Source organism: Typopeltis vanoorti, chromosome 18, assembly GCF_054136105.1.
Source record: "Typopeltis vanoorti isolate ZY-2024b chromosome 18, IOZ_Tvanoo_1.0, whole genome shotgun sequence".
Lineage (NCBI taxonomy): Eukaryota > Metazoa > Arthropoda > Arachnida > Uropygi > Thelyphonidae > Typopeltis > Typopeltis vanoorti.
Window position 1 is genome coordinate 28,959,131 of NC_143566.1, and position 26,526 is coordinate 28,985,656.

General features: G+C 35.8%; 1 protein-coding gene across 1 annotated transcript in view; it reads left to right on the forward strand.

The window, feature by feature from the left end:
* The first annotated feature begins 1,397 nt into the window (after positions 1 to 1,397).
* Positions 1,398 to 26,526, forward strand: part of LOC150096575 (gamma-soluble NSF attachment protein-like) — a 130,381-nt gene continuing 105,252 nt past the window's right edge. The window contains exon 1 of the mRNA XM_090407841.1: positions 1,398 to 1,456. Within this exon, the coding sequence (XP_090263967.1) occupies positions 1,398 to 1,456 (59 nt within the window). The remainder of the gene's footprint in view (positions 1,457 to 26,526) is intronic.

Genomic DNA, 26,526 nt, shown 5'->3' on the forward strand with positions numbered 1-26,526 from the left:
ATCAATTTTCTGTAGGTCAGCTCTATCAATATAATACATACCTTATGATCTGTTCCCATAGTGCTTGACTTTATACTTGATTGAATTAAACTGGCAGACATTTACCTTTTCCTATATGGCTAGTCCATTTAATTTTTCCTGCAGAATCTCTATATCACTTTAATTTATTGTTACCCTTCCCAGTTTTCCATCATCAGCAAATAACTGAATATTTCTGGCAAATCCTTTCTTCTATCAAAAAAATCACCTAATTTCTTTTATTCCCTTATAGGGAGTAGGGGAGGCCGTTTTAGCCTTATCTAACTTTTCGGGAGTGAGTGAGAAGTTCCATCTCCACCAGTAGCCAATCAGAAATAGCTGTGTCAAGACCATCACTAATCATAAGCTGCATCGATGAAGAGACGACTGAGATGTCGCAATATCGTAGTCTCTGACCTCAAAACAATATGTCATTGTCTGAAATACTGTGGGTTCTACGGTCGATTTTCTTGAGGTTATGGAAAGAAAAATCCGTGTTTCCCAGAGACAAAACCCACTTGCCTGTGCCAATGATCGACTAACTCGGGAACTGGTTGAAGTAAGGCTTAGAAAAAGTTCCTCTAGTCGGCGACCAGACTAGACCTTAAGTCTTTTTTTTCTGGCAGCGTCTCAGTAGATACAGAAGTCACTTCCACTGAGCTTCACAGTTCTATATCACTGATATTCATTGCTATACAAATTAATATCTGCTTTTCTTTCTTTTGATCGGTGGAAATCTAAAAATTGAGCCATTTAGAATTGTAGTCATTATCGTCACCGAGTAAGTTGTCTTCGGTGTTAGAGAATTTGGATTATATGTAATCAAGTTTCATGGAGAAGTTAAAGATGTCAGAAAGAACCCTAACTTCCTTAACTTCCCCTGGCCTTCAAACTCCCTATAAGATATTTATCTTCAGTTAAAAGGCCTTTATAAAGGAAAGGCCTTAATAAAGAAGAAATAAATTTCCACCTCTATGAGGTCCGTCTAGCTTAACTTCACCTGAAGAGCCCCGATAAAAGCTGTTCGCGTTCTAGATGGGATTCGAATCCCGGCTTTCTAAGGTTATTGTCACTACGGACTCAGTTTCGAATAATGACAATAGCAGAAGAATATTTTGGTACTTGGCTATAAAGAAAAAAAATTGGATATTTATTATACTTTCTTTAAATATTGAATGGTAATTTTCCATACTATGTTTAGCGCATTTTTTGTATGCGGTGATAAGTTTCTATATGTTTCACAATTTATTGTTCTGATTTTTTTTTTTTTTTTTTTTTTTTTTTTTTTTTTTTTTAAAGCAGTCTACACATTTTATAGTATCCTTCAAGTGCAAAATTTACCCGTTGGGGTTTTGGGATTTCGTAATCAGATAAACAGTATGGCGTCTGAAAGAAAGATATCGGAGGGGAATGAGTGTATTCGACAAGCCGAGAAATGGTATATTAAGATTTCATAACTTCACGTTTTGTAATCTTTTTTTTTGTGATTTAACATATACTGTCCGAGCTTGGAAATTTGGAAGATAAATTACGATATTTTTAATCCTTAACGCTTTGTTCTTGTTCAGTTTTATTGAGAGGTTCCAGTGATGTGAAATGTATGGCACCAAATCAAGTAGGTGTTGAAGTTAAAGCTTTTGACTAACATATATACAGTATTACTACATGTAACTGACATACTTGGAACACGTTCAGCATATTTTTGGTAACTACAACGCATCGGTCGCCGTATTGACTCGTTATTCTTCAAGCACAACGTATACCTGACACTTTACTTCACAAGAAATAGCACAAATATATCTGTCTGTTTATAAATATAACAACAACAAATAGATGAAAACCAGTACAACTGGTAACTGTTAAAATGTTTCAAAATTTCACTCATAACAGCGTGTTTTAAGACTGATACTTTGCAACTTTTAGGAGTATTACCTGTATTGATAAATTTCAAGAGTTATAAGTTATATAGAAATATTGGATATTATTATAGGTTTCTGGGAAAATTCCTGGTTGACATGCAATCTAGCTGTGACAGTGTTTTCCAGCTTCTAGACTATGGGTTTTGATTTCTAGTGTGGCACAGCTAGAATGTCTTCAGGTGGTAAATGAACTCATACGAGACTGCTACCCTGCTTTCTGGAGACCTTAAGTTGCTTGAGAGTTCAGTTTGAATATTTTAGCATGGTTGCAAGATTATATAGCTCATTGACAATACCAAATTAGGTTTAGCTTTATCTGTCTAGGATTTCTGTGAGAGAAATAGTTGATATTCATGCATGAGACCGTGAATTTGATTATTTTCTTTATATGTGACCAGTATCTTACGACTAGCTCTGGTTGAGTGTTGAACAGTCATAATTCTTTTTGATATATATATATATTTTTTTTTAGTTTTTGAGTTACTGAAACAAAGACTTATTAACTATATTACACGTTTCATCGTTCATGTTGATAGTGTTATCAGGAGTAACAAAAGTACTACACTTAATAGACTGATCCTAAGAACAACAACATATAAGTTCTGAATGCATGTATTAATATATTTAAGAAAATTTAAGAAATTTATGAAAAAAAAGTATACAAAAGATCAATACAATAGTGAATAAACTTCAACAATTAGCATCAGATAACCACTTCTAGTTAATTAGTGAGTGCAGAAACTACATTCTTCAATGATGTATTCATTGGACAATATCAAAAAAAAAATGTATTAGTTGCTACAAATTGTTTTAATATTATGTTATATTTTGTATAATATATCATCAAATTCCTATGTATCCTCAGAAGGTGTACAGCAGGTGTCTTCAACCTTTCAGACAGTGTGGGCAGCATTAAAAATTTCAAGGAAGCTCGCAGGCCACTAAGCTATACTGCGATATTTAGAATCGTAAGATGCTTTCCAGATTCACAAGGAATGCTGTGCATTTGATACTGTTTATAAAATTCTATAAACATAAACACTCAGCTCTAAGAATGTAGGTAGGAGTCAGGTTCATGATAAGTAAATACAATCAATACTTGAAAAAAAGATAATTTAATGAAGAAAACGTTCATTTTTTACAGAGTCAATGGGAAACTTGGCAATGCTTTTCCTTGACCAGCTTGTCAATGTTGACATCAAGTCTTGGACTTAACATGCTTCATTCTGGAGAAAATCTGCTCACATAAGTATGTGCTTCCTAACAAAGCACACATCTTCAAAGCATGCTGGCAAAGATTAGGGAATGCATCCTCAGAAATATAGTCTTTGTAAAATGTAAGCAAGGGCATATTAAATAATTTTTCTCTCAAAGAAGAATTGTTTTGGAGTTCAAGCAGCTCCATTTGTACTGAGCCTGGCATTTTGGCAGCATTGACACTGAATGGCATTGAAAATAAATCTAAAGAAAACTGTTGGTTACGAAAATCACTAAATCTCTCTTCGAACTCACTTCACAACACAGCTAATTTTGTAGCATATTCATCAAGAGATGAACAGTTGGACTCAGCGAGAAGCTGAAAATGAGTTAAGTCTTTTTTTGCGAGTTGTGCTTCCCAAAGTTTGAGCTTGGCCACAAAAGCTTTGATGTGATCAACAGAGTGTGCATCAGTTGATCTTTCGATTGTAGCTGCATATTTAGGTCATTCACGAGATGTCGGTCACAAAGGCAAAGTCTGTCATCCACTTTGGATCGTTGAAATTCCGCATTCGGTTTCCTTTGGTTTGCATGAACTGCTGTGTTTCGCTCCCTAAGTCGAAGACTCTTTTAAGAACCTTCCCTCTGCTCATCCAACGTACATCACTATAATAAACGACATCCGCTTTGCACTCTTGGGATTGAAAATGATTCAATCTTCTTGCCCTAATAATGTTGACGACAGTCACAATAACTTTCATGACATTCTCAAATCCAATAGTTTTCACGCACAAATTCTCCTGGTGGATTAAACAGTGGTAATGAACGAAATCTTTTCCTTCTAGTTTCAGTTCTTTCCGTAGCAGCACAACAAACCCTTTGTTCTTTCCCACCATAGCAGGGGCATCATCAGTTACCACATCCTCGAGGTTGGTTAAGCTGAGGTTGAAACGTTTTCTTGGCAGCTTCAAGAATATCAGTGCCTTTTGTTGTTTTCATAGGTACGAGCGCTAGCAGTTCTGTCACAGTGAATTGTTGATCAATGCCATGGACAAAGATAGCCAGTTGTGTTGTATCCTTCACATCTGTGCTCTCATCTAAAGCAAGTGAATATGACGTAAATTCAGACGTCTGTTTTTTTAAAGTTCCTTCAATGTCATTGGCAAGTCCTTCGACACGTCATGCTACAGTTACTTCAGACAAACTCAGTTTTTTAAACACTTCCTTATTATTTGGGCACAGAATTTCCCCAGCAGTGATGAGACACCCTTTCACAAACTTGCCGTCCAAGAACACTTTTGATTTTTTAGCAATTTTTTCAGCTATTACATAACTTACTTTGACACACGCTTCGCTCTCTTCCCTCTGCCTTTTAAACGTACCATGCTGGCATTTTAAATCAATTTGGAGATGGTTCACTTTGTCCACACGTCGCTGTCCTTGAAGGTGATTGAAATTGGACGCATGCTTTGTCTCATTGTGTCGATTTATATTGTATTCCTTTGATACTGACTCACGACAAATTAAACACACTGACTTATCATCGATTGACACAAAAAAGTACAAATTGGTCCACTTTTCATTAAAAACCTGACAAGAATCACTTGATTTACGCTTTTTATTCGTAGACGCCATAGTGATGGAAGGTGATCCCAAAAAATGATCCAAGATGCCCGTAACGGTTATTATCCACTGAATATGTCTCACACTAATGAAAAAATGCCTGACAATATAAAACCACAAATAAGCTATGGCTGACATGACGAATCTGCATGCGCTTATACACGAATATCACACTGTTCACGACTGACTGACTGACTGTGGATGAGATCCTCTTGTATTTATGTGAAAATAATGAAGTATCAAGAACCTTCGAGATGTATCTGGAAGGCACTCGAATGAACTGCCTCAGCCATCTACCTGCGACGTTAGTACTAGTACTTAAGTACCGCTTGGCACTGGCTGTAGAAACATGTCTATTTAATATTTATTTTTATAGGATTTTATGTAAAGTATCAAATGTACAGTGTTCCTTGTGAATCTGGAAAGCATCTTACAATTCTAAATACTGCAGTATAGCTTAGTGGCCCGTGGGCTTCATTGAAATTATTTTTTATTTAATCACGTTTTAATGTTAAGTAGTTATTTTTTCAAAATGGCTGGCAGGCCACAGGTGGCTTGCAGGCCATACATTGAAGACCCCCTAGTGTACAGGATATGATAGTTATCAGTTATTATATGTAAAGCCATTCACATGTAAGAGAAAACTAAATATAATTTATTACTCCTATATATTTTGCTCAGTATGTCATAAGCTTCTTTCAGGGAGAAGACAGAAAAACTGGTAACAAATTTAAATTCTGAATACATGAATAACCTCAGTTGGCAATGTGCCAAGAAGCGTCAGTTCATGTTGAAGTGGAGAAAGAAATAAGGTGATGTACGAATTAGTCACCAACACACAAAATCACGTGCTTTATACGTAAAATTTCCAACTATTATGCAAGCATAATATACCACTTTAAAAGCTACAGTGTTCATAATAGAGAAGTTAATTTTACAATGTGTAATAATAAACAACTCATCCCACACTATGGATTGATTCCCCTTCTGACATGTACAGAAGTGTCGAAGGGTCTCACATCTGTGGGCGTATAGTATATATTGTGTCTCAGTTGCAGCTATCCAGTGAGAGGAAACACTATTAGAATTCAGAGAGATGGGAATAGCTGTATAATTAACTTAATTTAAAAATAGTAAATAAAAATATAAAAAATTATAAACAATTAACAGCAATCACTTTCCCAAAACTTACAAATAAGCTTACAGTCTGTCCGATTAAGATTAGGATGTCGGCTGCACACAAGTCAAAAAATATACGATCAGAAACCTACTGCAGTGTAGCATCTTGCTTCAGTTCCATTGAACTCTGTGCCTAGTATCGATGGAAGGAGAAGCAAGACCTGAACCTTCAGAATCCAAAAATCTTATATAATCTTGATGTTCTTGGATTCTAATAGTAGCAGAATGACCAGTCTGTCTAAAGAGTAAAGATGACAAGAAGAGGGTATTTGATAAAACACCAGGCAAGGATAAAGGTGATAATGTAATTTTGATATGTGGTAAGAAAGATGACAACTTCTGGGCTGGGTTGAAGTTGATGTGCAAATTATATCTGCAAAATGTCTGTTATTTGTTCAGATACTCCTTTAAGATAGGATATGTTACTGTTAGAATTGAAGAACAAGATTATATAAGATTTTTGGATTCTGAAGGTTTAGGCCTTGCTTCTCATGCCATCGTTCACCGGAACCATACCAAGATGCTACACTACAGTAGGTTCAAATTTCATCATCTGTTTTTTTGAATTGTGTGAAGCCCTATGCCAATGTCCTGATCTTAATCAGACAGATTATGTGCCTATTGGTAAGTTTCAGGAGGTGATTACTGTTAATTGTTTATATTTTTTATTATTTTTAAATGAATGAATTAATTATACATATTTTCTTATGTCTCTAAACTCTAATAGTGTTTCCTGCTACTGTACAGCTGTGACCAAGACACGTGATATTATACACATGCTGTATGACTTGATGATGAGTATATTGCAGAATGAATGGAATCTGGAAAGAACAATAGTGATACAAAGATAATAAGCCGAAAGGCTATTTTACTGGCGAATTTGTTAATTAAGAGGGAGATGTTAAATCCCATTTTATTTTATAGCCGGGTACGAAACTCTGGTCGAAATCCATCGACATCCATAGAGTTTCAATGCCGAAAAAACTATCGGCTGGAACCAAGTATAAATGATCACTTGGATAGTACAACACCAGGGCAACTCCATGTGGAGCAAGCTCCCTAACTAACTTTAATATTCTTTCATAATGTAAAACCCAGCTCCTAAGAGATGTAACTATATTGTTTTACATTATGAGAAATAGGTCACTACCCAGACCGGTTTCAACCTTTTTTGAGGTCTCATCAGTGAGTAGGTAGACCTGGAATATCAAGGTTTTAAGTGAACAGAAACTTGCATACCTCTACTATCGAATTGCCGAAGTGGTGTACTATATATTGTTAAATATTGTAAACTACAAAGATATTAAGCCGAAAGGCTATTTTACCGGCGAATTTGTTAATTAAGAGGGAGATGTTAAATCCCATTTTATTTTATAGCCGAGTACGAACCTCGGGTCGAAATCCATCGACATCCGTAGAGTTTCAATGCTGAAAAAAAAAAAAATGTAGAGTCAATAGTAGAGGTATGTAAGTTTCTGTTCACTTAAAACCTTGATATTCCAGGTCTACCTACTCACTGATGAGACCTCAAAAAAGGTTGAAACTGGTCTGGGTAGTGACCTATTTCTCATAATGTAAAACAATATAGTTACATCTCTTAGGAGCTGGGTTTTACATTATGAAAGAATATTAAAGTTAGTGAGGAGGCTTGCTCCACCTTTACATGGAGTTGCCCTGGTGTTGTGCTATCCAAGTGATCATTTACACTTTGTTCCAGCCAATAGTTTATTCGGCATTGAAACTCTACAGATGTAGATGAATTTCGACCCGAGTTTCGTACCCGGCTATAAAATAAAACGGGATTTAACATCTCCCTCTTAATTAACAATAGCGATAGTTTTGAAAGTATGCACAGCACACCGATTTTCTGTGTACAAATGCTAGAGGGTATAAAGGGAATGAGGTTGTTGTATTGATAGACTCAAGTTATGTAAAGTTAATTGGTATTAGCAAAATGTGGTTAATAGGAATAGTTGAAAGATAGGGTAGCCTTCAACTTAATTAGGCATATTGTATAAGGCTGAGGAGGGCAAATGGATTATTGTTTATTGTAAGTGAATGAGTTATCTCCAGACAGAGAATCAAGTGAAATTACCACTGATATTTAGAGGAATATTGCTGTAGGCTTGGGAATGTAAAGAGTGATGAGCAGGAAATATTTATGCAAAATAGTTTGTCAAGTGCAAAACAGATTATCATTATGGTGGGTTTTAACTGTAGTAGTATAAACTGGGCACTGAATTTCTGGAATTCTTGAGGGAATTCTTAAAATATCTTAAGCAGTATGTGTTAGGAGGAACACATGAAACAAGTTTCTGATTTGGTCATAGTACCAGAGAAGCTAATTGAGACTGAAAAATTACTTTGCCCTAGTTAGTGAATATGATCATGTTGCCTTGACTTGTAGAACAATTTTAGACATGCTTGAGTATCAAGGAGGAAGAAATTTATGCAGAATTATAAAGGCAGTGATTATAATAGACTTAGAGACCAACTTCGGGCAGTATGATGAACTGAAGAATTTGAGGAAGAAAGGTCTATAGTTTTTGGGACTAGTTAGGAGTCTAAGTAATATGCATTTTTCACATTTCCATGTAGCAAGGCCACTTGTATAATGTTACAGCTGAGTTGGATAAGGTCACTCTGATACTGTTGAACGTTGTTCAGGTAATTTTGGAAGAAATACCTGAACATACAAGAAAGGCTTTTGCATAAATTGGAGAATAATGGGATTGGAATATAAAATGTTGACATGGATAAAGTGGGTTGTAGACAGACAGGCATTAGAAAGTTGTATATAGGGGAGGGGGAATCTGCCAAATTTAAGGTGACCAGTGGTTGATCCCAAGGATCAGTCTTTGGACCATTGTTGTTCAATTTATATATTATTAATGATAATGAGAAGGACCTGACAGGAAATGTTCAGTTGTTTGCACAATGCAAAAAAATAGTTAGGGATGCTAATGATGATGATATGCAGTACTTATAGACTGAATTGAATTGGCTGGAACTATTAGAAATGATAATGGCTATTAACTCATTGTTTCTTTCGTTAAAATTGTCAAATCAGTAATTTTCTTATAAGTCCGGGTAAATGAATTAATTTTAATCAGTGGAAGTCAAACAGCGAGCCGAGTGAATACGATTATAAGCAAAGTGTAAAAACTCGATTGTAGCTTAATTATTAAATATTCCAAAGCACATTACATCGATTTTTTACTTCGATTAAGTCCCATGTGAATATTGTAAAAAAAATAAACTTTGTTTTTCTCGGTATAGTTTGTATTAGATGTTTTTGTAAATAACTCTTTTGAAACTAACTGTATATACTGCTTCAATAAGAATATGTTGGTGTGTTAAAAACAAAGGCAATGTTTTTGTCGCCGAAGCTGTACACGGCATCATTAGAAAGATTGTTATTGAAACGTGTATGTATGAGAAAGGCTTGCAGGCTCTAAGTGTAAACATCTCCGAAGTCAGTCAGAAAGAGTTCAAACAACTTTCCGATGACCGGCAACTTACAGTCAAAAGAAAGCGGAGGAGAATGAAAGGTGTGCCGAACTTGAAACTTAAGATGAAAGACTCATACTGATTCTTTGGGGGATTGCCAAACTTCATGTGAGGTCTCAGAGGAGGCCTAATAAAAAGGGACTGAAGCAAGTAGAAGGGTCCCAGTTTCAGAATTGCTGTCAGAGAGGAGGCCACCCGGTCAAGAGTCGCCGTCAGAGAGACTGCTTGGATCCATGTTGCTTGAGAGAGGAGTTTCCCGCTTCCAGAAAGGAGCTTCTCAGTTCGAGACGTTGCTAGAGAGAGAGACTACTTCTAGGCTGCAGACAAGATTTCAAATTGCCGAAAGGAAGAGTTCCAATTGCCGGAGAAAAGTTTCCAGGCCAGGTTAATGTCAGACATTCACCAGTGTGTTGCGTTTTCATTACAATTTGATGAATCAAACAACTTCACTGATATTGCTCAGTTAATGGTATTTATTCGCATGGTATTTCAAGATTATTCAAGTAAAGAAGAACTTTTGAAAATTATACCATTATTGGGAAGGACTAGGGGAGAAGACATTTTTTTGGCATTTGATGAATTTGTGAAACAACACAAACTTCTGCTTTTTAAACTTGTGTCTATTACTACTGATGGTGCTCCTGCAATGATAGGTAATAATAGTAATAATAATAGTAATTTCATTATGTAAAAACGATGACAAATATCCAGATTTTTTTAACATACCACTATATTATTCACCAACAAGTACTGTGTAATAAAAGATTAAACACAAAAGATGTTTTGGATATTACATTTAAAATTATAAATTCTGTTTGAGGAAAAGCCCTGCAATGGCAGTTATTTAAATTACAGACAGATGATGATAGGGAACTTCTGTTGTACAATGATGTTCGCTGGCTCAGCAGAAGTCAATTTTTAGAAAGATTTCTTGTATTAATTAACGATATAAAAAATTTTCTTGAAGAAAAATTTATCCCCAATTGAGTGATAAAAGATGGTTGTTACACTTATCATTTTTAGTAGATTTCTGCACGAAATTAAGCAATTTTAATTTAGAGTTACAAGGTAGAGATAAAAATTTAATTGACATGTTAAGTTCAATAAAAACTTTCCAACAATACTTACTTTTATTAAAGAAAAATATAAATAACCGCAAATTTAGACATCTCCCATATTTATTAAAATTTTTTGCACAAAATCAAGAAATGCTTCGCTATGATTTAAAAGAATTTATTCGTGAAATAGAATTAGTTGAGAAAGAAATAAATTCAAGATTTAAAGATTTTAATAAAACTGAAATGACTATCTTTTATCAATAATCCATTTCAAGAAAACTTGAACATCACAGAAATTTCAAATAAAATTAGTGGGCTGTTTGATATAAACCAAGCTGAAGTAGAACTTGAGATAATAAACATTCAGAATAGTTGACATTTAAAATCAATAAACAATGAGGTCATTTGGAAGCATGCACATGAAAAATTCAAAATATTAACTGATATTGCGCAAAAAATTCTGTCGTGTTTCGGATCGACATACTTGTCAGAATCCGCTTTTTCAAATATGACCATCATAAAACGTCAATTAAGAAACCAAATTACAAATGATCATTTGGATGATTGTCTGCGATTGGCCACTTCTTCATATCAACTTGACTAAGAAAATATTGCGAGGTCCAAACAATGCCAAATTTCACATTAGCTTCTTTTTTTTTTTTTTAATCAACCAGCATTTCCTGTAACTTGTGAGTTTGTAATCAATGTGTTGTTTTTTCTAACTTTGGTTTTCCAAAATACAGAAATAAATATTTTATTCCAATATATATTTTTTTTTTTGTTGTATTAAAATAATTAAAAGTGATAAATAAATTTTTAAATACACAAATAAAGTTTTTAGTTGTGTATTTGTGCATAATCAGATATCAGGTTGGGGGAACGTGCTCTATATACGAGAGTAGATCGCCGAATAACTTTTTATCTAAAAGTAGCTCGCATAGTAAAAGAGATTGAACACCACTGCTATGTAGGATGTTGAATATAATTCTGAGGGTAATTAATGTATAAGGATGTATAAGGAAGTCATTTTGCTTCTTGACAAGGCCTTGATATGACTGACTTGGATTACTGTTTACAGATTTTGTCTCCTGAGTTCTTGAAGGAATAAAGAAATTGTGGAGAGTAGTCCAAGAAGAGTTACAAAACTGATATTGGAATTATGGGGACATTGAGAGTGTGGACTGCAGAGAAGAAAGAAAGAGGGATTGATGTGATAGAATTTATGAACTTCTGAAAGGATGTTATAGGATATTTGTTGATGAAATTTTTTGTTATGTGGAAGGTGGGGTAGAGGACAGTGGAGTATCTATGGAAGTTTGTGTTCAGTTAAAGAAGTGAGCTAGATTGCTCTCTCAGAGCAGTGAGTGCATCTGTTGTGAATGAGTTTAAGAGAAGGTGTGACAGGTTGTATGAGTGATATATTTTCTCAAGGAATCCTAGACTCTGAAGATCTCTGATGATGATCATAATATTTATGAAGAGCTTCATGTATTTGTTAAGAAGGCACACTTGAGTGGAAAGCCCTGTCATTTTTCTGGATTTTGCATAGACATTTCATGAGGTGCTACATGATGAGTGGTATAGATTTAGATAGAATTCTGCTAGATGTCAGTTGTGTATAGAGCTTGCAGTATTGAGCATAAGGAAGGTTACTAGTGAATTTCTGCAAGCACAGCACTGGGTCTATCCTGTTCTTCCCTGTTTCAGTGATATTGTCACTGGATTATAGGGACATAGTCAATTGTTTGCAAATGATAGTTTGGGAGGGTTATTAGTAATAGTGCTGATGTGGAGGATTTAAATAAGCTGGAAAGGTCTACAAAGAATGGGAAGATAGCTCGTTCTCATCCATTCATCCCCAACCCTCTCTTTGGTTTCGTTACGTTCATGATGTTTTTGCTGTTTGGTATCATTCTAAAAATGAACTTACCACTTACCTACATTTGATCATTAGTCTTAACCCGCACATGGAAAAAGAAAATGGCCATTGTTCATCAAAACCTATTTTTATCTTTACTGGCAGATACATTCATCAAAAGTCTACTCATGACATCTTTCAAACAAATTGGTGTTTTCAAGTTTTAATTAATAGAGCACACAATGTTGTGTGCTTCTCTACCTCAAGCTTACAACAAGAACTTCTCATTATCAAAACTTTAATGGAATTGAATGGTTTTGACCCTTATCAAATCCAGCAGATAATTAACTCCCATGTTCCAACACCTAAGGGTTCTTCAACACACTGCAGGGTTCCAAGATATCTCTGAACCTATCGGTAGTATTTGAAGAAGTATCACCTTATTCCCATATATTTTCCTATCAACCAAATTTCTCATCTGTTACCATCTACAAAAGACAAACTTTGCCTCTATCTTTAGCTGGGATACATTTACCAGATTCTTTATGAATGTAATTTGACATACTTTGGGCAGACAGGCCATTCTGTGTTTCAAAAAAAAAAAAAAGTGAATGAACATCAATACTACATTGAATATGTGAAACCTCAAAAATCTGGTCTGGCACAGCATAGTATTGACACTCAATACAGTGAGATGAAGCTCATCTTTTCCATAGAAGCAATTTTAAATATGAATGCCCTTTCAAAGAAAGTTATGAAGCCCTTTTACATTGGTCTAACCTGAATCGGAATAATTCTCTCTCTCCCCCAGAAGTTTGGGAGATTTTTTATTTTTATTATTTGACACCTCCAGGGAGTCCAAAGACTCATCAAGGGAGGGCACCTACTCTTCAGCTCTGTCTAAACAACTCAATTCACCAACGCCATCTACTGCCGACTACCACCACTAGTTTTTTCACAGACAATCACAAACATCCATTCCCAAGCGGGATTCGAACCCGCAGCCTTTTGACTGGAGAGCAGATATGCTAACCACTCGGCCAGCCAGGCCGGCAAAAAAAAAAGATTGATGAGGATGGGATGAGATTCTCATTTTTTGTAAACATCAAAAATAGTTTCAGAAAAACAGAAATTTCAACTTCAGGAGGCATATTGCAAAGATTTGTGAAGATAACCTAGAAAAATTGCTGCAATGTTCAATAGGATTGCAGCAATCTTCTAAAGTTGCCTTTACTAACATTGTGGAGGTTTGTGAAACCTGGTGTTATGACTCCGTGGAGATCCTTAATATTTTCTCTGCAAATTTAGTAACACAAAAGGCTTGAACTACTAATGCTATTCTTTAGATCAGGGTTTCCCAAACTGTGTTCTGCGGAACACTAGTGTTCCAAGAGAAGTTCTCCTAGAATTTGTCATTTTAGTTTTCTAAGCCTTTTTCATGAATAAATATTTTATAGTGGAAATATTCTGTGGAGAATAATATTCATGAATATGTTGAAAAGCTCAGACCCAGAACACCTAATGACATCTGTGTATCGTTAATTTTCACACATTGAAACCTTTCAACATTTGGGAAAGGGAATACCACTGTTTATAACCGGTCATAAAAATTGCCTGCAAGCAGATTATAACAATGGATGGCGTATCCTCTGTTCTCAAAACTGAATGAAATAACATCTATGTTGCAAATGTTAGTGACCAATCAGCAAGGAAGTATATAAAAAAAATTTTTCCACTGAAATTGAAGATCAAGGTAGTCTGTATCCAGTTCTCAGATCTAGTAATACTGAATATTTTCTTCACAAGTTCGTATTGTAGGGTGAAAGTGCTTGTTTCAAAACCGTAGTGCCGTGATTTTTTAAAAATAATAGGCCTATAAATTTAAATTTTAATATGAATAAGAGACAAGGGATTTAAACGGTATTGATGTGAACACAGATTAATAAGAAAATAACTATTTATTAACTTAAAAGCTAATATTTCACTGGTATTATATCCAACACAAGACTAAAGTCCTAATACAGTGCCATCTAAATTAAAGAAAAGAAAACGAAAAAAACAGTAGTCCAAAGTTTTGGAAAAAAAAAATTAAAATAAATATTAATTTCGTCTTAGGATGACTGTCTCCCAAATCTTTGGTAGATTTATACCATACTTGTTAAGGTTTGGAGTATGTTTTAAGGTTTCTGTTGATTCCAGGAACAACCTCTCTGACTCTGGAAGCTTCTGTGTAGTACTTTTGTTTTTTTTCCAATTGATCCTGTGTGCTGTGGTATCCAAAGCGTGGTCTGCCAGACCCGACTTACCGTAGCGAAAGTGTCGGATATATTTTTTGTGTTCACTGAGGCAGATGTCCACAGTACTTCCTGTCTGTCCATAGTAGGCTCGAAGACAAGAACAGGGCACTTCGTAGACTCCTGGATGTGATAAAGGAGTGAATCTGTTCTTAGGTGAACGGATGAGAGTTGCCAATTTCACAGAAGGTTTAAATACGGTGCACAGTTGGTGTTTGTTAAGCACCCTAGATATCTTTTCAGATATCTTTAATGAATTAGATAGTGATAGTTTTGTTATCTTCTGTGGTAGATAGTGGGGGGGGGGATTTCTGGGTAGCATTTAGTATTTTATCTATCTTATGGGGATTATAGCCATTGGTTAGGAAGGTGTGATGCAGGTGTGAAAAATTAAGCAGTGAGAGCAATGTCATTGGAACAGATTGCCCTAGCTCTATGGGTTAGTGATTTTAAGATACCATATTGTTGAGAAGGGTGATGGTGTGATTGTTTGTGTAAATATTTCCCTGTATGTGTGGATTTTCTATAAACCGAAAATGATAAGGAACCTTCTGGAAGAAGTGTGTCCAGGAAGGGCAGGCAGTCATTGGCTTCTAGTTCCATTGTAAAGTGGATTTTAGGGTGCTGGCTATTTAGATGCACTATACTTTGACTGCCTGCCCTTCCTGGACACATTGAGTACTGGTAGGCCGGTTCTCCTTGAATTCTGATGACTTGAAAGGGGGTTCTTCCCCCCCCCCCGGCACCTAGGGTAGCCCCTGAGTGTCGAGTCTTCAAAAGGGGGGCTGTGGCGCCTATGCCATCCAACCTCTGAGTTCCAGACTGATAGGCCGGTTCTCCTTGAATTCTGAATTTTGAAGACTCGACACTTAGGGTAGCCCCTGAGTTTCAAAACGTGACATAAAAAGGCTTATCATTTTATATATATAGGGTAGATTATAAATTTTTGGTGATCAGAAAGGGATATGTCAATGAAATCAGCACAAATTAATTTGATGTTCATGTTTAATTGATGTTCAATTAATTATTAATTAATAATTAATGGTCAGTTGTTAATTAATAATAAAATCAGTTAAATTAACAGTTAATTAATACATTACAAAATAACCAAGGTGTTCCATCATTGGAAAAGTTTGGGAAACTGTGCTTTAGATTATAGTATGTTAAATTGATATGTTTGCACTTAATGGTGACTATGACATGTTAAGTTCAGTTTTTTTTTTTTTTTCTCAAATAATGTCATCAACATGGATGAAACATTATCTGATGTTAATAAAATTGTTTTTATATTATCTTCTTGAATCTCAAAAAAATTCAAGACTTATTATTGTTTCATAGATCAGCATTGTATCTAGAAGGCAGTTACTTCTCCATTAAACAAATCAGAATGATATTATATTGATAAAATAAATATAAAAAAATTCTTAATTATTTAATATCATATTGTGTTTGTCTGAGCTTCTACTTAGTAACTAACATATTGCTGGTTTGAGTTATTTGTGTATGATGTTTGAGTATGTTGTGTATAATTTGAACCACCACCTAAAAATGTTTGTGAACATTTTTAGATGGTAGTTCAAATTAACTGCTATTGAATGATGGGGTGGGAGGAAAAGAGTCAGATAGCATAACATTCTGAACTGAACTAGATAGGAGATAACATCTTCCTCCTCCCCCTCACAACTTAGGCAACACATTACTACAGAAAATCACACTTAATGACAGGTTTCTACCACATAACAGCATGTTTTCCACTGTTAATTTATGTAGCAAAAATAATAAAATGATCTGATTCTTATGTTGAACAGTTTAGGATTGACCGCAAGACCATGAGATATTTTAAGTATATTGAAAATAAAAATAAAAACACAGATAGTAAATCTTATCAGAGAATAATAAATTTAGTTTAATCCTTTATCCAAGTGTGAGCAAACAAAGTTTGCGCCTGAAAATATCTTCAGGACTTGGGTAAGGTAGTACAACACCGGACAACTCGTAGCAAATCCAGAGTAATTTAATAAAAAGGTGGCACAGCTTTTGGCAACTCCTATAGGTAAAGATGACCTCGCCATTGCTTCTGCCTGGTATCTCCACTTCAGGGCCTGGCTCCCACTGAAGAGACCTCAATAAAGGTCGAAACTAGTCTGGATAGTGGCCCTTCCCTTAATGCATAACATTATACATATCCGCAAGGAGATGTGTTTTGCATTATGGGAGATGCTGAGATAGGAATGATGTTAGCTTGGTCCACCTTTGCTACGAGTTGCCCGGTGTTGTACTACCTTACCCCAGTCCTGAAGATATTTTCAGGCACAAACTTTGTTTGCTCACATTTGGATAAAGGATTAAACTAAATTTATTATAGTCTAACCAAGTGAAAAATAAACTTATCAGAGATGTTTATACAGATAATAAATGTATAATAAGGTAATATAATAATGTATCTGAAACGAGCTGAAACATTTAAGATCAAACAATTAAACAGTACTACAGAAATGAAAACTTAGGAAAATTATGGGAAAAACAAAATTTGATAAGATCAGAAATAAAGAAACATACAAAAGGTTTCTTTATTTCTTATCAAATTTTGTTTTAATAATTTCAGTAAATGAATGAATCACAGACAGAAAAAAGTAATGGTAAAAGCATGTTTTCAGAATGCAAAATGATAGAATAATTAGATTAATGGAAAAATGACACAAAGTACTGGAAAAATGGATTACAGGTGTAACATATCTAAGACTTAACGTGGAAGATAAATAATTTTGATAAGTTTTGTGCCACTTTATTTCATATGATCCATGTGGATGTTATATAACAGTGGAAGATAGTTTGATTTACAGCTTAATTATAAGCTGTGCATATTGTTCTGTACCATGTATGCCATGTAACTTTAATATAACAGTAGGGGATATATTAAAGCTGTACAGCTTAAATATAAGCTGTTCTGTATCATTTATGCCATGTAATTGTAACCATTCCACACTGTTTTTTGCAACATCTTTTCTATAAACATTGTTCTAAGATGAGAATAGATTCAGGGATAAATGAAACCATTAAAATAAAACTTTTATTGGCAAATATTTCAACTTGAAATTTACAGGTCATAATTGGCAGACAAGCTATTAAGTATAAGGTAGAACATTAAGAATGGATTATTTAAAAGTGTAAGAGCTGTATGATGCTATAAACGAACAACGCAATGTAATTGGGATGTAGTAATTGACGAAAAAAAAAAATCTGGAACGTCTCATTCTCATCAGACATATCCCTTCCCCCCATCAGCTGTAAATTTCTGGTTGAAATATTTTTTACTTTAATGGTTTCATTTATTCTTGTATATACTTGTGATCTGTACTCATCATTATGGCACAAGTGTCTCTTAAACTTCACTTGTTTTCTCTCACTGGAAAAGGCAAATTGTCATATTTCTTTTCCAGATCTATAAACCTTAAATTCTTGTCGTTTTTTTTTATATTTATTTAAGGGAAAAAATCTGGTAATGACAACCCTTATTCAGCCTGAATTTAGCTTATTGTTTCCCAAGTTTGCAATTTTTTTTTTCTACTACTGAATATGCTTATAAGAAATGCTTAGTAAATCTTAAAACTATTTGGGACACTTCAGGAAAATTCCTCTTATACTCTCACATTAGACTCTCAGATTCTTACATTTTCCTTCATATACATTCAAATTTTAGAGTAGTCACTTAAAGATTTTAATATAGTAACTCGATATTGAGCATTTCTAGTTGAATATCATCTACTGCAGCTGCCTACCCATATTTCAGGTTTCTTATGCCATTTTCTGTTGTCAAGTATTGATATGTACTCCTAACTGTACCTCTCTTTTGTAGCACTATTTTATTACTAGTTATCTCATTTAACAAATTATCAAACCATTTACTGTAGACATCCAGAATATCTTTAACTTCAGTGTATGTCATTTTTATTATTACTTATTTGTTTACAATAATCTTTCCTCCATTTTTGTACTGACACTTAACTGGATTGTTACATAAATGCTAGTAGTATTAGGAATAAAGAAATAGTTTCAGTGACTTCTAGAACACCTCTCTTTTAGGATACTTATTTTCTTTATGCTTAACTAATTCTTCATATGATTCTTCTTTACACTAAAAGTAAGTAGGAGTTAACTTAGTAATTTCTTTAGGCAAGAGCATCACAAAGAGGAAACATAGATGGACTTTCAAAAGAAAATGACTGAACAGTTGCATCATGGAATAGAAGTTTCCCTGAGCATACAGATATTTATAACTTGTATTAAATGTATTTTCTGAAAAAATTCCTCTCTAAATGGGGAAAAATACTACCTAATGAAAACCGTGTGAGTGTGTGTGTTAGTGGATGGGCTTTCATGTTAGAGGTTTAATGGAATATTAGCAGCACTGAGAAAGGACTAAAACTCATTTTAATGCTTCCACTAATTCGTCTCTGTCACAGAGACAACACAAATACAATACAGAGTGAAACTAAAGTCCTATCTAGGTGGTGCGCCCTCTATGGGCATTTGCAGGTGGCCTGGGATGTAAAAAGGGATCTCTGATAATTAAAGTTTCCCAAATTTTGGGAAGTTTAGAGAAACTTTAATTATCAGGGATCCCTCTTTACATCCCAGGCCATCCTGCAAATGCCCATAGAGGGCACACCACTTAGATAGGACTTTAGTTTCACTCTGTATTGTATTTGTGTCTGTGTTGTTACAAAAAAGTTTTTGCAATCCCCGAAGATGTCACTGTGATGGAGACGAAATATTGGAAGTATTAAAATTAGTTTTAATCCTTTCAGTGCTGTTAATATTCCATTAAACCTCTAACATGAATTCTTCACAGCACTTAAGCCTCAACACACGTATGGATGGGCTTTATCATTATTGGTAAGCTCAACTTGGCCAAAAATTGTTGGAAATTTTTTCCATTTCGTTACACTATAAATTAAAGATGCCAAGAAATTATATTCTTGGTTTAATCCTTTATCCAAGCGTAAGCAAACAAAGTTTGCACCTGAAGTAATTTCAAGACTTGACAACTGGTATATAGAAGCTAATGACTTTGTGTCATATGCCTTAGTATCCCATAATGCAAAGCACATATCATTACAGTAATGATATGTGCTTGTATAATGTACACATGTATAATGCTATGCATTATGGAGGGGTCACTACCCAGACCGGTTTTGACTTTTATTGAGGTCTTATCAGTGGGAGCCAAACCCAGAAGTGATAACAAGTTTGAAGTAATGCAGAAGTCATATTTCCATATGCAAGTAGCCAAAAGGTGTTGCACCTTATTATTAAAATACTCTGGATTAGAGATAGATGTTGGAAGTTTTCCCACTTGGTTATACCATAAATTAAAGATGTCTAGAAATTATATTCTTGGTTTAATCCTTTATCCAAGTGTAAGCAAACAAAGTTTGCGTCTGAAGTAATTTCAGGACTGGGCAACTCGTATGGACCATTATGGTCCATACGAGTAAGGATATGTGCTTTGCATTATGGGATACTAAGGTAAGTGATGTGAAGACATTATCTTCTGTTTATGAGTTGCCCTGTCCTGAAATTACTTCAGGTGCAAACTTTGTTTGCTTACACTTGGATAAAGGATTAAACCAAGAATATAATTTCTTGGCATCTTTAATTTATTTTTGGCCAAAAATTATAGGCATCATTGATTCCAGGATGACTGAAAATGATATAGTTACAGGGATATAATGTAAAGACTATTGTATTTTCAGGGAGGATAGAAGGAACAAGACAGGAGGTGGGGTATTGCTGATGATAGCTGCAGAATTACAACCAACAAAATTAGAAGTTCAAGAGGATATTTGGTCTGAGGGAGATGTTTCATTTGAGGCTGTCTGGTGTGAGATAGAGGCAAATAGGGCAAAATACGTTGTTGGGTGCTGCTATAGACCACGGGATCCACAGGAAGATGTGCTGATTTGAGGATACATGGCATCTACAATGAGTATAGGCAAAACAGTTATTGTGGGAGACTTTAACTATGGGGACATCAATTGGAGGGAGAAAAGGGGACATAGAAAGATGGAAGTGGGATTTATACACTTGCTAAGGGATAATTACATGATCAGCAATACTCATGAGCAGTACATGAGGGTGTTGGATCTGATAATAGCATCAAAAGATGTATCCATAACCAAGGTAGACACTCTGCCTCCAATTTGGGAGAGTGACCATGTGGCCTTGTTCTGGGAAGTGGCTAAACATGGAGTTCTCTGTCAAGAAGGGGGTTTGTGTTCACTTATAAAGCTAATGATTATGAGAAACTAAGGAGTCATCTTTGAACAGTGCCATGGCTTGAGACGCTACAAGGAAAGAATGTCAGTAGTGCGTGTCAGGTGCTCAGAGATCACTTGAAGGTAGCAGTATCAGACTATACCAAAGATTAGGAGGATAAACCAAGTTAGAATTGAGTGGATCAATGAGGATATAAAGCAAGAGCTACAAAAAAAAGAAAAAATTGTAGAGGAAATATAGGGAAAAAATAGTGATCAGCATGCTCATGAGTAGTACAAAGTGCAAGCAAGAAGGGTGACTAGTATAGTGAGGAAAGCAAAATCAGACTATGAGAGAAAATTAGCCAAACAGGTCAAAGTAAACCCAAAAGAGTTTTTCGTTATGTAGCAAGCAAGAGGAAAAATGACTATGATAGAATGATTTTAAACAATGCTCATAGCAGGAAGATGACTGAATCAAAAGAAATAGTTGAGTTGCTAGGTGATCATTTTGCAAAGGTGTATCATCCAGTTGATAATTTTACAGTTATTGATGTTACAGAGATGCATATCAACATTAAGGTAGATGAACAGGATGTGTTTAGCATGTTAAAAAATATGAATGTGAACACAGCAGTGAGACTGGATGACATATCCCGTGTACTGTGTGAATATCCAAGAGAATTGGCATTGCCTCTGACAGAGTTGTTCAACATAAGTCTCATGTCTGGCAGGGTTCCGAGGGAATGGAAAGAGGATAAGATAGTACTGTTGCATGAAGGTGGCTCCAAGACAGAGGTAGCAAACTACAAACCAATTAATATATTGGAAGTGGTTGTTAAAGTATTGGAGAAGTTGGTGAAAATAAAATACAATAGTGGCTGGATAGGGATACCATACGCTATAGTCAGCATGGCTATGTTAAGGGCAGGTCCTGTAGGACCACTACTCTTTAATTTGTATATTAATGACATAGAGAAAGATTTAAGAATATTCAGTTGTTTGCTGATGATACAAAACTGAGGACAACAATATGAATGTGAACATAGCATTGAGACTGGATGGCATATCGTCCTGTGTGAATGTGCAAGAGAATTGGCATTGTCTCTGATGAAGCTGTTAAACCTAAGTTTCATCTCTGGTAGGGTTTCAAGGGAGTGGAAAGGAGTTGTTAGAAGAGGTAAAACTTAAGAGCAAGAAGTGAAGATTATAAGTCTCCTACCATGCTATGATAGAGGTGAACTGAGGAGGGCATTGAAAGCCAATGAGTCTATACATAGATTGCGCAAAAGGAATGATGTAGAATTTGTGGATCTGTGGTCTCTGTTTGACAGAAAGAAGGATTTGTACAATGCTAATGGACTGCATATAACTGGTTTTGGTGCTCGGTGAACAAAGGAGTTTTGTTTACCAGGCATGTTGAAGTGCAAATTCAGGGAAATTTAAGCAGTTAGGGTGGAAGCAAGTGATTTTTTGTGAAGGCACCCATTAAGCGAGTGAGTGTGAGAATGAACGTCTTGACCTGGGATGTGGCTAAATGTGTGAAATTTTCAGTCAAGACAGGTTATATGTGAAATTATCGGGCTGGTAAATATGATTGCTTGGATCAGTGTCATGGCATGTAAAATGGCAAGGGCTGGATATCGGTAGTGCAAGGAAAGTGGTAAAGGAGTGTTTGAGGAAGGTAATGGGTGACTGCATACCTAGAGTCAGGTGAGTAAATCAAGTGGGAGTTAAATGGATGAATAACACCAAGCTGGAGCTGCAAAAAAGAAATCATTGTGGAGGGAATTTAAGGAGAAAGGTGACCTGCAGGCACATGACAGGCCAGATGGTAACTAGTGTGGTAAGAAAGGCAAAAACAGATTATGAAAGGAAGTTAGAAACGTAGACTAAAGAGAATCCTAAACAGTTCTTTCAATATGCTGCAAGTAAAAGAAAAAATGTATACAGCAGAATGATTTAAGGAATGCCGATGATAGGAAGGTAACTGAATCAGTTGAAATAGTAGAATTACTAAGTGAACACTTTGCAAGAGTATATCATCCAGGTTGTGATATTGCAGGAATGAGGGAACTGATGGCTATGGGAACTGAGGTGAATAGCATATTATAGAACCTTAATGTGAATACATCATTGGGATTAGACGGTTAACCACCTTGAGTCTTACATGAAGAGGCAAAAGAATTGTCAGTGTCCTTGACACTGACAATTCTTTTGCTTATTGTTTTGCTTTTGCTTTTGATTATTGTTTAATCTAAGTTTCAGCTCTGGGTTAGTCCTGAGGGGGAGGGGGGTGGAAAGAGGGGAAAACAGTTATATTGTATAAAGGAGGCTCCAAGACTGCTCTAGCAAATTACCGACCAATCAGCATATCAGGAGTCGTCAAAGTATTGGAGAAGTTGGTCAAGAGAAAAATACAGGAATGGATGGATGGAAATGGGATACTGTTTGGGCAAGGGGGGACAGCATGGTTTCATAAAGTGTAGGTCAAGGCTCAGTAACTTACGTTTTATAAATCAGTGTCAGCTTTATTCACCTGCTGGACTTTGCAAAGGCCTTTGGCAGGATTCCACATGTAATTCTAATCAGTAAACTGCAACACATGGGGATGGATATAGGGTTGGTGAGATGGATAGGAGGGTGGTTGATGGAGAGATATCAGAGAAAAGCTTATTCAGGAGTAGAGTCCAAAAGAAGACCTGTGACTAGTGGTGTGATTTAGCATTCTGTTTTTGGACCACTGCTGTTTAATTTGTTCATTAATGATATAAGGAAGGATCCGAGAGGAAGTTTTCAGTTATTTGCTGATGATGCATAGTTAGGTAGAGCAATGGTTAATACACATGATGACGTCAAAATTTTGCAGGATGGTTTGGATGTTTTGCCAGACTGGATAAAGGAGAATGGATGTCAGTTTAATGTAGCAAAGTGTAAGATTATGCATTTTGGGGTGAAAAGATTACCAGTTGTATACCACATTGGTGGAACTGTACTCTTGATGAACTTGATGAAGCTAGAGACTTGGGAGTGTTAGTGGATAGGGAGTTAAAGTTTAGGGGGGTGCACATTAGCAAAAGCAACTCATCAGATATCACTTGGTTACTGAAGAATACTTTGATGAGCAGAGACAAGCAGGTTATTGCTGCTCCTTATCGAGTCTTGATAAGACCTCATCTTGACTAATGTGCACAGATCTGGATGCCAGAGTTTCTAAGTAATGGGGAGGTGTTAGAGAGGATCCAGAGACAAGTGACCAAGATAGTAGCAGGTCTATGCAATGAACCTTACGAGATCATGTTATAGTTTTGTGGGTTACAGAAACTGGTCGATAGGTGGAAAAGAGTCAATTTGATTGAGACAATCAAATTACTGAGGGGTTTTTACAAGATTAATACAAGAAATTTTTCAGAACAGGTGTGGTGTAGTGGTGGGCCATCCACGGAAACTGAGCAAGAGTGTAGTTAGTAAGGGTGTTAAAATTAGGTTTTTTACTTGGAAAGTGGTGAATGAGTGGAATAGGTTGCCAGCGTCTGTTGTGGATGCTATGACTGCAAATGAGTTCAAAGCAAATTATGATAGATACTGTGCAAATGCTGAACATGATGTTTAGGGCCTCCCTCGATGAGTCTAAGGACTCCTTGGAGTTGCCTATAATAATAATGATGATGATGAAAGGCGACCAGCATGACAAGTAAGGCAAATTAGATTATGAGAAGAATCTAGCCAAGCAGGCCAAAGGAAATCCCAAAGTAAAGGTGGGGAGGGAAGAGATCAGAAGTATCAGGAATAAGAGGGAGGAGCTTTAGGCATTGGTTAGTGCAACCTCACCGAACGTTATAGGCATTAGTGAGACTTGGCTAACAGTAGATGAGGTAGTTACAAGAATTGAATGTGAAGGGTTTAGTATTTTCAGGGAAGATAGAGAAGATTAGATGGGTGGGGAGGAGTACTGCTGATGATAGCAGATGAATTGCAGCCAAAAAGAATAGGAGACAGGTGGGATGGTGGCTGTTCATGTGAAGCAATCTGGTGTTGAGATTAAGGTCAGTAAGGCAAAATATATAGTTGGTTGTTGCTTTAGCCTAGGGAGAGTTCCACAGATTATTTGAAAGACATGCATTGCCAAATTAGCACAGATGAGTACAGGTTGAGTGATTATTATTTGGGAATTCAACTATGGAGATATAGACTGGAAGGAAGAAAGATCACATGATAGGGAGGAAATAGAATTTATTCACCTGCTAAGAGAGAGTATTAGATCTGTCATAGGATCAGAAGAGCTATCCATAACCAAGGTGACAACATTGCTTCCAATTGATGAAAGTGACCATGCTGTCTTGGAAGATTATAAAACATGAGGAATATTCTATCAAGAAGAGGTATTTGTAGCTACAAGGCAGATGATTAAAACATGCCTAGGAAAAAACTTAAAGGAAGCAATATTAAATTTTATACTTACGGTATGGAGGGTTAATTGGGTAGGAGTTAGATGGATGGATGATATCATTACACATAAGCTGCAGAAGGAGAAAATGCTGTGGAGAGTAATATAAAGAGAAAGGTGACCAGTAAACTCATGAACAGTACAAGCCTCAGGCAAGAGAGATGACCAGCATTGCAAGGAAGGCAAAATCAGACCATGAGAAGAATCTAGCTGAGCAGGCCAAAGGAAATCCTCAAGAGTTCTTTTGTTATATGGGCAAGAGGAAGAATGACTATGGAAGATTATCCTTAATGAGCCATGCTGGTCACGTGGAGACAGAAGTTGATAAACTAGTTGAGTTACTGAGTTACTACTTTGCAAGGGTATATCATCCTAGTGTGGTTACTGCTTTAACATAAGTGACACACTAATGTGGGAACAGAAATGAACGAATTGGAGGTTCATAGGGTATTGCAGAATCTCAATGTAAATACAGCTGTAGGTTTAGATGGGATATCAGCTTGGGTTTTGCAAGAATGTGCAAGAGAATGCAAATGCCTCTGATTAGGCTCTTTAATTTAAATCTCAGCTCTGGTAGAGTTCCAGAGGAGTGGAAAGAGGACAAAATAATTCGCCTGCATAAGTGAGGTTCTAAGACTGCAGTAGCAAATTATAGCCCATTCAGTAACTCAGGCATGGTTGTTAAAAGTACTGGAAAAATTGATAAAAGAGAATTCAAGAATAGGTAGATAAAAATATGATACTGTATGAGTGGCAACACTGCTTTGTGAAAGGTCGGCTGTGCCTGAGTAATTTACTAACTTTTTTTATAATAGAGTAAGAGCTGAGTTGGATAAAGGAAATGGCTACACGATGATTCTGCTGGATTTTGTAAAGGCATTTGACAGAATACCACCTGTAACTCTGTTAGAACAAATGGGGGTGGATATGATGTTGGTTAAATAGATAAGAGGTGGCTGCTGGACAGATATCAAAAAGTAGTATATGGAGGAGCAGAATTGAGGTGAAAACTGGTGACTAGTGGTATATCACAAGGTTCAGTGTCGGGGCCATTGCTGTTTAATTTGTACATAAATGATATAGGAAATAACCTGAAAGAATATATTAATTTGTTTGCTGATGATGCGAAATTAGGCAGAGTAATAGTTAATCAAGGTGAAGTGGAG